This window comes from Vipera ursinii (genome assembly GCF_947247035.1).
Source record: "Vipera ursinii genome assembly, chromosome: 8".
NCBI lineage: Eukaryota > Metazoa > Chordata > Lepidosauria > Squamata > Viperidae > Vipera > Vipera ursinii.
In genome coordinates this window covers 15,777,799-15,792,533 of record NC_139519.1, presented here as the reverse complement: position 1 = coordinate 15,792,533, position 14,735 = coordinate 15,777,799, and the positions used below count along the sequence as shown (strand labels likewise).

Genomic DNA, 14,735 nt, shown 5'->3' with positions numbered 1-14,735 from the left:
AATTAGTTTCCTCCTCAGGTGATTTGGAGAATAGCTTGACTCGCTCTTCTTTGTGGTAGCCCCTGAGATATTGGAAAACTGCTATCATGTCACCCCTCGTCCTTCTCTTCATTAAACTAGACATACCCAATTCCAGCAACTGTTCCTTATATGTTTTAGTCTCCAGTCCCCTGATCATCTTAGTTGCTCTTCTCTGTACTCTTTCTAGAGTCTCAAAATCTTTTTTACATTGTGGTGACCAAAACTGGATGCAGTATTCCAAGTGTGGCCTTACCAAAGCATAGATGGAGATAAGATAAATACAGAAATAGCTACCCACTGCCCTTGGAGGTCTTCCAAAGACATCAAGTGTTATCTCAGAGACATTAGGCGTTTCCCAAGGAACTTTCCATGACCTCGAAGGCCTGCAAAGGCAATGATGACATAGCCAAATATGCTCCCTCAAGACTGTCAACAGAAACATTAGATTCCTGGTCAACAGTCCTGCCTAAATCACCTCCCTGGAACCTAAAGAAGTTTGGAGACGTCTGTCTTCACATGGACTGAAAATCCATTTTGTGGTTGGTTAGCAAGGATGTACTATAGCCTTCAACCCTCCTTACCTGAACAATAAATTCCATTCTTCTCTAGACTTCTCCTCAAAACAGTTCAGATCTTAACTATGTCTGTATCTTAGAGGGCCAGAGCCATAAGGAGAGAGTAAGTAATCTAAAAAATGTCTTTCAAGTAAAAACCTCTACCGAACCTCATCCAGTGAGAGATCCAATTGCAGGTCTGAGTGATATGTATTACAGGTATAATCCTTGACCTATGACCAGAATTAGGACTGGAATGTCCATCACAATATATTGCAGTTGTAAATCAACTCAGGCCCAATTATATGACAATGTTTATGGTGGTTGTTAAATGAATCAATGGATCCAACTCCATCCATTTCTGCATGGAGATGCTAACTTTTGTTTCTCAAATTAACTAAGCCTATGAACAAAGAGATCTGCTATGCAAATGAGCCACAGTATTTGGCTCTGTATTTTACCATCAACTGATTCCAACTTTCTGGATGTTCTTGAGTTTAAAATAGTCAACTGTGACTCAGGTAACACTCTTGCTGTTAAAAAAAATGCAAGGCTAAAAGAACTAATTGTCCATGGATTGTGGGAAAACTCACTTAGAAAACATGAAATTACCCCAAAATAACTGTACCTTGAACAAACATGGACTGATTTCTGATATATTAGCAAGACTAAAATATGATTCAGATGGATCCAATAAAATCCAAGAAATGATAGATTTTGCCTTACAAGTTACTACATATGGATGACTCACTTCTGGGATAAATTAAATGGATAAAAAGGGATAAGGGGAAACAGTGACCCTTTTCCTTAGCACCATAAGTCTTATCTGAGTCACAGTTACAAGCTTCACAGAGCAATAACTCCCATTCTGCAAAGAATTGTCCCCAAATATTGCTCAATTCTAAATGATACGACAGGTTAGTCCACAGTTATCTGTGACTGACATAACTATTTCTTCTCGTGCTGCTGCTTCACAAAGGATGAATGTTTCTTTATTTAAACACATCTATTTACTTTAGAAAATTTCCAGAGCGTCTTTTGTTTCCACAGTTGGCCTACTCAAAGGACCTTATCAATTTTTTCCTTTTTTTCATTAAGTGAATACTCATTCCTGGTCTGTCCCATTTTGCACAAAGAGACAGTCATAATCATAATCATAAAGTTGGAAGGAACCTTGGAGGTCATCTAGTCCAACCCCCTGCTCAGGCAGGAAACCCTATACCATTTCAGACAAATGGCTGTCCAGTCTCTTCTTAAAAACTTCCAGCGTTGGAGCATTCACCACCTCTGGAGGCAGGCTGTTCCACTGGTTAATTGTTCTAACTATCAAGAAGTTTCTCCTTAGTTCTAGGTTGCTTCTCTCCTTGATTAGTTTCCATCCGTTGCTTCTTGTCCTGCCTTCAGGCACTTTGGAGAATAGCTCGAGTCCCTCCTCTTTGTGGCAGCCCCAGAGATATTGGAACACTGCTATCATGTCCCCCCTCGTTCTTCTCTTCGTTAAACTACAGATACCCAATTCCAGCAACCGTTCCCTATATGTTTTAGCCTCCAGTCCCCTGATCATCTTTGTTGCTCTTCTCTGTACCCTTTCTAGAGTCTCGACATCTTTTTTACATCGTGGTACCAAAACTGGATGCAGTATTCCAGGTGTGGCCTTACCAAGGCATTGTAAAGTGGTATTAGTACTTCACTTGATCTTGATTCTATTCCTCTGTTAATGCAGCCTAGCACTGTGTTGGCTTTTTTGGCAGCTGCAGCACAGTGCTGGCTCATATTTAAGTGATTGTCCACTAGGAGATCCCCGAGATCCCTCTCACAGTCAAAAAGATCATTCCATTAAAAAAAAACACCGCACTGAGGTTATAGACTGAAATCTTATGCACATGTATCTAGAAGTAAGCTACATACAAATAGGATTTATTCCAAGTCAACACATTGGATCAGGACTATGGAAATCCATAGTCCATCACATCAACCTCAAAAGCAAGGGTATCCAATCTTGGTAACTTTAAGACCTGTGGACTTCAACTCCCAGAATTCCCCAGTCCTGCTGGCTGGGATATTCTGGGATTTGAAGTTCACAGGTCTTAACAGTTGCCAAGGTTGGATACCCTTCATGCTCTAAAGTTTCACCAGGTGGCTATGGCCCAGTCATTCCCTTTTAGCCCAACCTATCTCATCATTAAGTTGCCTTGAGCTTTGGAGGAAAGGTAGCTTATGCATAATAATAATACCGTATTTTCCGGCGTATAAGACAACTGGGCGTATAAGACGACCCCCTACATTTCCTGTTAAATTATAGGGTTTGGGCTATTTTCAGCACCCGGCGTATAAGACGACCCCTGACTTTTGAGAAGATTTTTATGGGTTAAAAAGTAGTCTTATACGCCAGAAAATACAGTAATAATAATAATAATAATAATAATAATAATGATGATGATGATGATGATGATGATGATGTTGTCATGGCTACAGTATAAGTAATATGTCTTCTGGGCTGTTGGTATTGCAGTTGGGGAAAAAAATAGAATTCTGCTTTCCAAGGGACAAAGAGAATAGGATGAATTACACATAGTGAATAAAGGCAAGGAAATTGACCTGGTGCCATTCCAAATGCAGAGGCAACATGCGCACATAACATAGAAACATGGAACATAGACATAACATGGAATTCTTCAGATGTTACTGGCCAACATCTACCCTTCCAAGTAGATCCAAGCTATCAGTTTTCACCAATGCCAGCTAGCATTAAGAGAAGCTTAAGTTCAACATCTGCACGTGGTTAGAGCTACTGATCATAGAACACCTGTCAGCACCTTCTAGGTTTAAGTATTTGATACAAGCACAACACATCTTTTGCGCCAAGACCACTTTTCCACAGGCCATCTGCGTACAATGCAGTCTGCACAATCCAGTCCTCTCATGCACATGTATCCCACCTTCTCAGCCTAGTGAAGCAACCTAGTGAAGCTTTAACCATTCAAGCAAAGGCACGTGGCAATAAGCATTAGGCTGTTATTTCACACCTACAGTGTCTAACGAGAATCGAATGTTCTTTCAAGACTGAATAGATCAAGCTGGGATGAGCTGTTGGCTATCAGAGACCACATGCGCTACTTACGATCTGAAGGAAGAGGACTAGCAATGGGTGGAAATGGGAAAAGCTGGGTGACAGCAGGCTGTGGCCCCTCAGCTTCTGGGGCTCCAGAGCCCCTTTTCACCATGCTTAGGACATCAGACAATTTCGAGGCTGGCACGAGACAGATGAAAGAAGGCATGGAGGTAATCATAAAATAAACAAATTAAAACAAAGCAATGATGCGGGGAAAGGAATCTTCAAGACAATATGTGATTCATTCAGGCTCAGTTACTTTCTAGGTAGGCAGGTCTTAACCCAGAGATGGGGAACTATGGCCCCTTTATGACTTGAGGAATTCTGGGAGTTGAAGTCCACAAGCCATAAAAGGGCCCTAGTTCCCTATCCGTCTTAACCTGACCCCTTATTTTATGAATATATGTCCCTGTAACAACCCTACATCACAACCCTACATCACAACCTAAACTGGTTTCTGATAGGCTTCCAGGTACAATTACAGGTTATTCCTTTTTTTTATTGTGGCACCTGCACCCTTCAATGACCTCTTGTTGTCCTTCTCTCAAAAGCATGGCTAGCTCTGACCCATTTGGTCTTCAGAAAGGCAATAAAACCTGGCTTTTTTCCTGGTTTTCCTGATTGGAGCTTCCCTTTTGGAGAGGGACGTGAATTATGAGTTGCTGGTTGCCTATTTTATGTCTTTTAACAGATGTTCATCATCATCTATTGCATGCTTCCCAGAGTTGCAATGTTTTGCCCATTCTATACGTGAATAAACAAGAAAGCCCAACTTAGAAATTTTCCATCTCCAATTCTGTATTACAGTTATTAGGAAGATCTCTGGCTGAAACAAAGTTGACCTATTTCACAAGATAAATGACTAATTCTGAGAACCAGCTGGAAACCTGTCTTTTTCTCCTGATTTATTAGAGCATCTCCAAGCACAAATTACTTCACCAGGTACAAATTCTTGCTAGAGAATAATCCCCAACGGAGCAACTTTCCACTTCTTCGGAAGCATTGCAGCCCTGATCAATGTGTTCTTTCCCTCACCTTCCCTATCAGTTTTCGAGTTGGCATCAAGTTTGTTCCAAAGCAATCTGATTTTGCCAAAAAAAAAACCCAAATCCCCTCCAGAAGCTAGAGACTACCCACAGCTTTCCTCGGAAGCCTCTGGAATAAGAGTTTTGCAAGATTTGAGTCGTGCTGCTTGTGGGGGATGAGGGATAATCTCAGCAGGATTGAGCCACATCAGAGACAAGTCACAGAAAATCAACAATAATCTCTTAAAGGGGAGATCAATGAGAGAAGACAGTTCCCACTTTTTTAAAAAAAAAACCCCACAAAGGGCTCATGTCGGTTGCAGGAACCGTAACAGAGAAATCCCAGGGACATTTCGCTACTTACACGAGGGAGAAAGAGGATTGGTGACAATAGAAGGTAGTCCAGAAAGGGGGCTGGAGGTCTTTGGCTCTTCACTTTTGGGGGGCGCAGAGCCCCCTTTCACCATGCCTAACACATCACAGAGTTTGGCAGCTGTGTTGGCAGTAGATGAGAAAAAGGGAAAGGAAGGGGCAAAATGAGAAAACAAACAAAAAACAAAAGGCAACCAGCAAAACAGAAATTAAATGTGGGAGGATCCCTCCTTGTAGTGGCAGAACGTTTAGGAGAATAGCCCCTCGTGACATTGTGCAACTGCACTGAGGGGAATTACTGCTCTTTAAGCACAAGACGTTTATTTAGAAGAGAGGAAGGTGGAAAGCCAGGGGTCTAGGAGAACTCAATGCAGCCAACTCAACACAAGACAATTTCCCGTGGAACCAGAGTTACACTACTATCGAAGAAATGGTAGAATGGAATCACTAAAGAAAGGACGGCGTAGGAGGGATAGAATGAAATGTGAATGACAAAAATTCAAATCATTTTTAAATCACTTTAAATAATTAAACTGATTTGCTGAATTGTTCCACGGCGAGTTGTCCCACAGCGAGTTGGCCGTGGTGAGTTGGCTGTGGCAAGTTGTCCCATTCTGAAAGCCGGAGGGATTTTGCAAATTTGTGACGTGCCATTTTTAGAGGCAAGGGATACCTCTGCTACTTACACGGGAGAGGAAGAGGATTAGCAACAACCGTGGATGGGTTAGGCAGAGTAATGGAAGGCTTTGGGTCTTCAGCATCTGGGGGTCCAGAAGCCCTTTTCACCATGCCTAAGACATCGGATAATTTAGCAGCTAGGGTGAGATGAGGAAGAGAAAAAAAATGAAGACACACACACACACACACACACACACACACACACACACACACACACACACACACATATATATATATATATATATATATATATATATATATATATATATATATAGCTCAAAAAAATAAAGGGAACACTTAAACAACACAATGTACTGTATTTAATAGTAGGATGTCTTATTTTGTGTTCCCTTTATTTTTTTCAGCAGTATATACTGTATGTATATACTGTATATACTGTATGTATATGTATGTATATGTATATACAGTATATACTCTGTGTGTGTGTATGTGTGTGTGTGTGTATGTATATGTATGTATATATGTATGTATATATATATATAAACAAACCCACAGAGATGGGAAAAATTGAAACAGGAGGACAGATTTAAAAAAGCACTCCATTGAAGGGAAGGATGTTGCTCAAGCAATGAAGCAGCAAGTGTCCTCATATGTTTGCATGTTTAAGGCATTAATCAGTCTAAGATGTACAAAATGATCACTGATTAATTAGGGGGCGCTCAAGTCTTCTTTTCATTTGGTGTGCAAATGATTGTTTTTGTTGCTTTTGTGAACTGACATCTAGGTGCAGTCCTGAATTCTTTGTGGAAGACTCTTTTGCACCAAGAATTACACGAGTTGCATAATAAACATGGAACAAATTCTGATGAGGTTCCTAGCATGTGTACAAATCAACCCATCAATCCTTCCAGGGCACTTTACTGACTGAGTATTCCAACATTCAAGGGATATTGGGTAAAATGATAGAAATGTTTGGTTTTTCTGCTTCAGAGACTTCTATTTCACCTGGCCTTGTACAGCAGAGAACTACTAGGCAACTGGGGCAAAAAATAAGAGAAGGGAAGAAAATCTCGAAAATGTTGAGTTGAAAAATATTAGAGAACCACAAGACAAGAGCAGTAACAGTTACAATAACAGTATAAGAGAAAGGAACTTAGAGGTCTTCTAGTCTAACCCTCTGCTCAAACGAGACCTTATACCAGGGATAGGCAACCTTGGCTTTTTTATGACTCATGGACTTCAACTCCCAGAATTCCTGAGCCAGCCATGCCATAAAAAAGTCATAAAAAAGCCAAGGTTGCCTACCCCTGCCTTATACCATTTCGGACAAATGGCTCTCCAATCTCTTCTTAAAAACCTCCAATGATGGAGTACCCACAACCTCTAGAGGCAAGCAGTTCCACTGTTTGTTTGCACTGTTGGGGAATTTCTTTTTAGTTCTAGGTTGCTTCTCTCCACCCATTGTTTCTTGTCCAGCATTCAGGTACTTTGGAGAATGGGTTGGTCCCACCCTCTCAAATACTGGAAGCCTGCTAACAAGTCACCCCTAGTCCTACTCTTCATTAGACTAGACATACCCAGTTCTTGCAACCATTCACCATATGTTTTATCTATGTTTGGGATCCTTTTCAGATGCTCTAGAATTCTCTAGCTTTGTGGAAATCCAGAATTTCGGCCTGTTGTTATTATGAATTATTTCTTATTCCATCTCTACAACCACAAGAATTTTCCATATCTGGGACTAATTATTTTAATTTGTTGCATGAATATTTGTTTTCCTGCTCAAGTTAAAAAAAATTAATCACACTGTAGACCTTTTGATTTATCATCGTTTGACATTATTATGTTGCAGGACTTTCCAATGGATCATGCAACCTTTGCTAATGAAATCCAAGCCAAGAATGTATTCATTAGATTCCGTTAAAGCAATGTAAGACCTGGTTTAATAACAAGCCACAAATGCTTTCCAGCAACACTCTTTTTCAGCTACATAGCTGTTGAATGCACACCCTAGCTCTCACACACTACTTACACTGGGGAGGGAGAGGGCTTGCAATAGCTGGTAATATGCAGGGTGAAGAATTTGTTGGGTCTTCAGCCACAGGGGTACCTGATCCCTTTTTCATCAGGCCTAACACATCAGAGAGCTTGGAGGCTGAGACAGGACAAATGAGAAAAGCAGGGAGGGAGGGAGAGAGGGAAAGAAAGAGAGAAGATAAAGGAAGGACAACAAAAAGTAACAGTGAGGTAGAAAAAAAATCTGAAAAGATGACTCAAAGATGCAAAGAATCCTTTAACTGCCAATGAATCCAGTGCACAAAGTGTGTTTAATCTGCCTAGTTATGGCTTTCTAAATCAATTTCTACTAGCGTCACTAAAGCAAATGACTTAGGTTATGTGGATACGAACAGGGGCTAAGTTGAAAGAACGTAGTCTAAGTTCAACTACTACTTGAGGATATCCTGTTTTTTTTTGTAATCATTCTTCCATATGGCTGAGCCTATATGAGGCCTAGGGATCTGGACTTCTACCAAGTTTCCAAGCCAGATTAGGGGACCCAGCTTCATTTAATTTTGGGGTGAAAATACTTAGAGGCAATGTGAAGCTGAATTCAGGAGCCACGATTTGACGACCAGCTAGAGCTGAAGATTAATTGGCAAAATCATTAGCCAAGCTAGCCATAGCTCAAATATAAAGGTCCATCCAGGGTGGATGTTGTTGAGCTCTTCCTCAATTCTTCAAAAAGGAAGAATGAAAAGTTCAAGTAGGTTCATTCAGACAACAGGAAATCAAGCTTGTGGCTAGAGCCGAATGAAACCCATGGCTTAAGGCTTATAATTCGGAGTCTTAAATGGAAGGTCTAACTGGGGAACACCTTATCACAAGCCACCCAGAGTTGCTTAAGATGGGCAGCCCTATAAATCTTCCAAACCGATAAATTAACAGATAAACAAACATGGGGGCCTTGCAACTTACAAGCAGCCGTGATTGCAGCAGCAGCGGAGGAGATGACAGAGGTCTGCAGACTGGGAAGAGGTTCAGGGGCAGATCCTGAATTCACTTGACTTTTTACAAGCTCATTATCAGTGCTTTTAACTGGGGAGAATGTGAAAGAGTAGAAAAAGAAACAAAAGCACTATAAAGACAGAAAGAAGAAGGAGAAAAAAAATCCAGTGACCCCTTTGATGGAAGGAAAAAACAAAACGAAAACAAAATAGGAGACGCAGAATGGGAAAGGAAGATGTATTTTAATAGGGGGGAAAAAAGAACGGGGAAATGGGATTAAGATACACAGACAACTTATTTCCAGGTATGACAAGCAGGAAGGTTTGATCATATTCATGTCCTGGGTAGGGACTTTTTATAAGGTATCTGTACTGGCTGAGAATCTAATTTTTCCCAGAGGGCTTGATCCCTTTAGTTCTGATGGACAACTTTCTCTCTCCCTGGAAACAAGTGATAGAGTGTTGTGATTCAGGGTCAGCCTGTGGGTTCGGCAGTTGGGTCGGACGATTCAGAGGAGGAGGAGGAGGGGTTTGGAGAGCCTGCAGAGGACATCCCTGAGGCTTCGCAGAGCCCTCAGCCAGGCCTCTCCCATCTGGTTACGACGCAGACCCAGCTGTGTGAGCCTGACAGCGTGGATGAAGATGACCCACAGCTGGCCCTGTTCAAGGACGCCCAACGCAGGAGGCAGTCAATCAGGAATAAACAGAGGAAGGCAATGGGGCACCTCGGAAGGAGGCAGAGAGAAGCCACGCCTTGAACTGTTTAAAAGGGGAATGTGTGGGAGGGCTGGTTTGCTGAAGGCAACCGTTTGAATAGCTCCTGTTTCATGGTTCGTTTTTTTGTTTTGCTCTGTTGCTCTCTTTTGTGTCAATAAATTTGGCAGGCTTAGTTCCAGCCTCTTGCCTTTTTGTAAAGGGGTTGTCCCTGCCTTTTCTGCAGGGCCGGTAGTAGGCTGGTACAGAACATAGAGCATACGCTGACCTTCTATGAACTTTCCCCACTGTTTTTAGTATCCTGAGGCTACAGTCAAGCCCAGCAAAGGGTTACCAGTACAATAAGAAACATGGAATTCCAGGTAGAACGGGATATCTCTCCACAGTAGAAATCAGATTAAATGGGGTGTGTGGGAACCAGCCAAGATATCTGAAAGGCCTGACTTCCTACGAGTAGAATAGCATTTTTTTTAAGAGCCAGACTTAATATCCTCCCCTCAGCACTCCTGCAGGACGGTTATGATAAAACCACAATAGTTGCGCAAATGTGTACGTGTAGCAATGGGGAAGTTGAAGATATCTCACATGTCCTGTTGCGCTGCAAATTCTACAGGGACATCAGGACAACATACATTCTCCCTCTGTTAGAGAGATTTCTAGGGAGATCAGATAACTCCTACGTGAAACCATCTCCTTCAGGATTCAAATCCAGCCACCACGCATGCAGTAGCAAAATTTTGTGTTGCTGCAATGATAATAAGGGGGGGGGGGGGAAACACCTAAAGAACTAAAGAACCTTATTGATATTAATACTTTGCTTAGTTATTTTCTTACGGTTTCTGGAGAATGTGTTTATTTTCATGTTTCACTTTTGAAATGCTGGTCTGTAACTGTAATAAAAATGGATTCTGATTCTTTATCAGGTATCTGAGCAGCAACATAGGATAACCCTAGCCCTAAACTTATTTCTATTGATCACATTGATCTGGGACCAATCGTTTAAGCATCAGGGCATGACGTATTTCCTAACTCTATCCTGGCACTTATACTTTGAACAATTTATGAAGGAAGTGAATGACAGAAGAGACTACGCATTACTTTTTCTGAAACCTCAGAGCTTTGAGACAAGACTTGTATCATGTCATCTTCGTCCCTCATTTGTGAAAGATTACAAGAGGCGAAGGCATATGACAAAGCTTTCCCCGAGGGTGGTCCCTCTGTGTTCTCCTATTAGGGCGATCCTTGTGTGTCTCCTATCATCTCTTAGGCTTCAGAATGTCTCCTCTGCCTTTTTGTCGATAGCACTAGAAGCCACGTACCTAGACATGCACCCACATTTTTTGGAAATGCCAGCCGACTGAGTCTTAATTCAAGTCTTGTAGAAAACACAAGTCCAGTCTAGCATACGTATATAGACCATACATCCACATGCCATTCCATTGCAGCAGGACAGCGTTTACACAAATCAACCTTCATCAGTCAAGGAACAAAATTTGAGCCTAATAATGCAGCAGGAATCCACCCTCCCCCTGCAACTGATCTGGACCTCTGCTTTACAAAATATAAAATGTTATGCTTCAAAACAAAAGTTATTTGGCGACAAAGGCATACACAGGAAGTACAGCTACCTGTTGGACTGAAGAGAAAGCTAAAGGTTACTTTGAAAAAGTACTATCTCCCCCAGTTTGTGTGTGTGTGTGTGTGTGTGTGTGTGAGAGAGAGAGAGAGAGAGAGAGAGAGAGAGAGAGGGAGAGAGAGAGGGAGAGAGAGAGAGAGAGAGAGAGAGGGGGGGGGAACCCAAACAATACAAATCCAACCTTCCTTTCCCTTCCAACATAAAGGTATCTATACAGTCAAAAAGTTTTGCCCTGGTTGACTTGCGCACTGTTTGTGCCCATTTCTGGACCAGAAGACCTTGCTCACAGTGATTCGCATCCTAGTTACCCCATTTGGATGACAGCAACATACTCTTCATGAAACTGCCATTGAAAAGCATTTGGAAGCTACAGTTTGTCCAGAATACAACAGGGTGGGCAGTTTTTGACGTTTCTTATGCATTCATATAACACCGCTACTCTGTGAACTGCACTATGTCCCAGTAGGCTTCTGGGTGAAATGGAAGGTGATGGTTAGCGCTTATAAAACCCCTACACAGCACAGGACCAGCTATTTGCAAGACTGCTTATTTCCCATCATTTGTGCTCACCCTGCTAAATCTAGCAGCGAGGGTGTGTTCCTTTTTCCCCCTCTGTCAAATAAGGTCATCTTGTTGGACCCAGAAGTTATACCTTCGTGGCACCTGTCCTGTAGATCCTGTGGGCAACGCTGGTGGCATCATGATTGGAAGGGGAATCACACTTTTCAGCTTGTTTTCATGGAGCGAAATATACAGTGTCTTAAGCATTACAAAAACTTCATATGGCTTTCTGCTCTTCCCTCTAGTAGGGCAAAACTGACTCATTCTATCTTGCTGATTAATTTCCTTAAATTGTGTTATTCGAAAAGAGGCGTGTTAAGCATGGGTTAGGTCGGATAGGTTTTTGAGCCTAGACTTGCATTACCACTTATAATAAAACACCTGTAATTATGGCAGATACAGATTTCGCACAGACAAAATTTCTCAAGTATCCATATGAAGCTCGATTGTCATCAGCAAGAGTCGACAGCCTGCAAGCACTGGGCTACAACACCTTCACAGTAAGCCAGGATTCATCAAACAAGCGAGAACATGCACATCTGTGTTCCAATTTGCCCACAACTTCCTTTCTAGCCATGGTATACAATGGAGTCTGCATTTATTCCTTTCTCCTTAGGTCAACTGCTATCGCTTCCAATATTCCACTTGTGCTCAAGCGCGCAGACAATCAGGAGTATGCAAGCAGAATAACTAACTCTACAGATGTCAAGCCTTTGACCTCTGGGCCAACTCCTTAAATCTGTTACCTTTTGTGTCCTCATCCTCTATGGTGGTGTTTGTGCTGTCGGATGATTCCTGTGGAGACACACAGAGGAGGAGGAGAAAAAGAAAGCAGACGGTTAGAGGCTCTCGCCAGAAACAGATGCTTGAGGAGAGGGTGAAGATGCACAATTTGAGGCCAAAGACTCTGGATCAATCAGAAAAGAAACTGTGAGATACTCAAAACTCTCTTTTTTTCATATGACAATAAAGAGCCATATTAATCAATATAGAAGCATCTGCCCCAAGAAAACTAGGGAGATGGTTCACCCTAGTTTTACAAACTTAAAAAACAGAATTGCGGTTGGCTTTGTTTTTCTTGCTTCTTAAGAAAGAAAGAACTCAAATCAGATCGCTAGTAAGATTGATGGAGAATTCTCGTGCAGAATTGATCTGTAAGTCCCATTTTTAATGTTGCAGTGTGGATCAACTGTAAACCACAAGGGAAAAAAAGTGCACAACTGCCATTTGCTTCTACATATGGGTGAACTTAGACTTGAGATAATTATGTCCAGCTGTGTCAGACCCTATTTACTACTGGAGTATCTGTCGTGACATAAACTTACTCTTGTTTGCAGAATTATGGCCCGACTCATAACTACGAGAATGTTCTCATTTCTCATCAAAGAATGCTAGAATTAAGATTTGTCAGACTGTCTGAGTGATCTGTAGCAGTGTTTCTGAGCTTCAGCAACTTTTAAGGTGTGTGGATTACAACACCCAAAACCTCCCAGACAGCTACGCTAAAGTTGTGGAGGTTGAGAAACATTGATTTTACAGCATGATATCCTTTGAGGTGTGGAGCTGGTCTGGGGATAGATATTACTACTGTTCCTAAAAGTAAGGTTTAGTTGGAAATAAATGTCATTGGTTTGATTAAGGGGTCTGCATAACTTAGAATCTTATTCTTCTCGTACTATTACAATTAATTTAAAAATTCCAAATTCCAAACAGAATGATTAGTTTTTTTAACTTTGATAAAAAAATGTGCATCATATTAATTAATATTAATTAATTAACATTTCCCCCCTTCTGTTTAATTGTGTCTAATTCTTGGAGATTGCCAGGAATCCCTGCAGTTTTCTGGGGGAAGCAAATGCAATAAAAGCAGCAAATCTGATATCCTCACAAGTTGTTGTTGTTTTTTAACACAAACCACCTATCTCATTTGTCAAAAACAGAGTAGGTTTAACATTATGATAATATTTTAAAACAGTTCAATTTTCTGTGACACCTCAAAGAAAATGGTTGCTCCCCCTCAGGATGAAAAAAGCTATGTTTCTAATATGAGAAGATTTTCCTCCCCAAACATTTGCAGCAGAAAAGAATATATTCTAGAAATAATTGTTAATATGAACAGAAGACTTTAGTAGCCTCCATTTATTGCCCAGTTGGAAGAAAATCAAAACCCCACATTCAACATAATCACCCCAGATTCCTCATCCCAATACAATTTGATATATGGGTACCAGTCCCCAGACTTACAATTTTTACTTCCTCTAAAAAAACAACAACAAATAAGTTGTATAATTAGAAAAACATTATCCTTTTTTTCTTAAAATTCATCTAAACCAGGAAATATTCTGTCTAGAAGAAAAGATAAATAAATGGGGATACTAATACAGTTTCCTTGACCAGCCTCTATGATATTTAACCTTTTAAAAACAAAAAACAAATTGGCCAACCCACAAAAAAAAATTCCAACTGGTTCTCTTCTTAAGGCTATGTCAGATGCACTGAGTGAATGGGCTTGAAGGGGTAGCGTAAACATGATAAAAAATTAAAGCCCCTGCAGCAAAGAATGGGTTAAAAAAATGCAGGTCTGGGTAGAAGTGAAGGCCGAGACCGATAATGAATGATTGTGACATGGTGCAATTATGCTGGTCCTCAGACCGTCCAGCCTCTTGGGTCTGCCTCGCTGCGTTCTTTCACTTGAGCATGAAGGAGCTCTGGGGTCAGAGTTGAGGCTTTCTTCCCCATCCTATCCCCCAGCGCAAAAACGCTCAGTTGAGACTTCTGGGAAGATTGGAGTCTCCACACAGGCTGAGAACCTCAGATGGGGAAGGCTGTCCCCCCCCATCTGGAGTTCTTCCCCATCTGGAGGCAACCTTCCCCATCTGGGGTTCTCAACCTGTGTGGAGACTGCAGTAACTCAAACTAGCAGGCCTCAACACATCTAGGACCAGAACAAGAGGAAACAGGTTTGAAGGACAATCCCATCCTCCAGAAGAGCTAGTTCCAGGTGACAAGTGACTACGAACTTCTTCCCCTCAATTCCATCTGTTTGGTCTGGACCACCTTCATCAGCCTCTTTGTAAGTCTAAAAGACCTGGAAAA

The 14,735-nt window shown here is 41.4% G+C and overlaps 1 protein-coding gene across 3 annotated transcripts in view; it reads right to left on the bottom strand.

Annotated features, from left to right (window-relative positions):
- The window catches only part of CAMK2B (calcium/calmodulin dependent protein kinase II beta), a 172,744-nt gene that overhangs the window by 13,886 nt on the left and 144,123 nt on the right, over window positions 1-14,735 (bottom strand). For 2 of the 3 annotated variants that reach the window (XM_083368367.1, XM_083368368.1), the window contains 5 exons: window positions 12,386-12,434; window positions 8,700-8,819; window positions 7,756-7,878; window positions 5,771-5,899; window positions 3,697-3,825 (listed from right to left, as the gene is read on the bottom strand). In XM_083368367.1, coding sequence (XP_083224493.1) covers window positions 3,697-3,825; window positions 5,771-5,899; window positions 7,756-7,878; window positions 8,700-8,819; window positions 12,386-12,434 — 550 coding nt within the window. Of the gene's footprint in view, window positions 1-3,696; window positions 3,826-5,076; window positions 5,206-5,770; window positions 5,900-7,755; window positions 7,879-8,699; window positions 8,820-12,385; window positions 12,435-14,735 lie in introns of all 3 variants that reach the window. The other variant, XM_083368369.1, reaches the window with a different exon arrangement.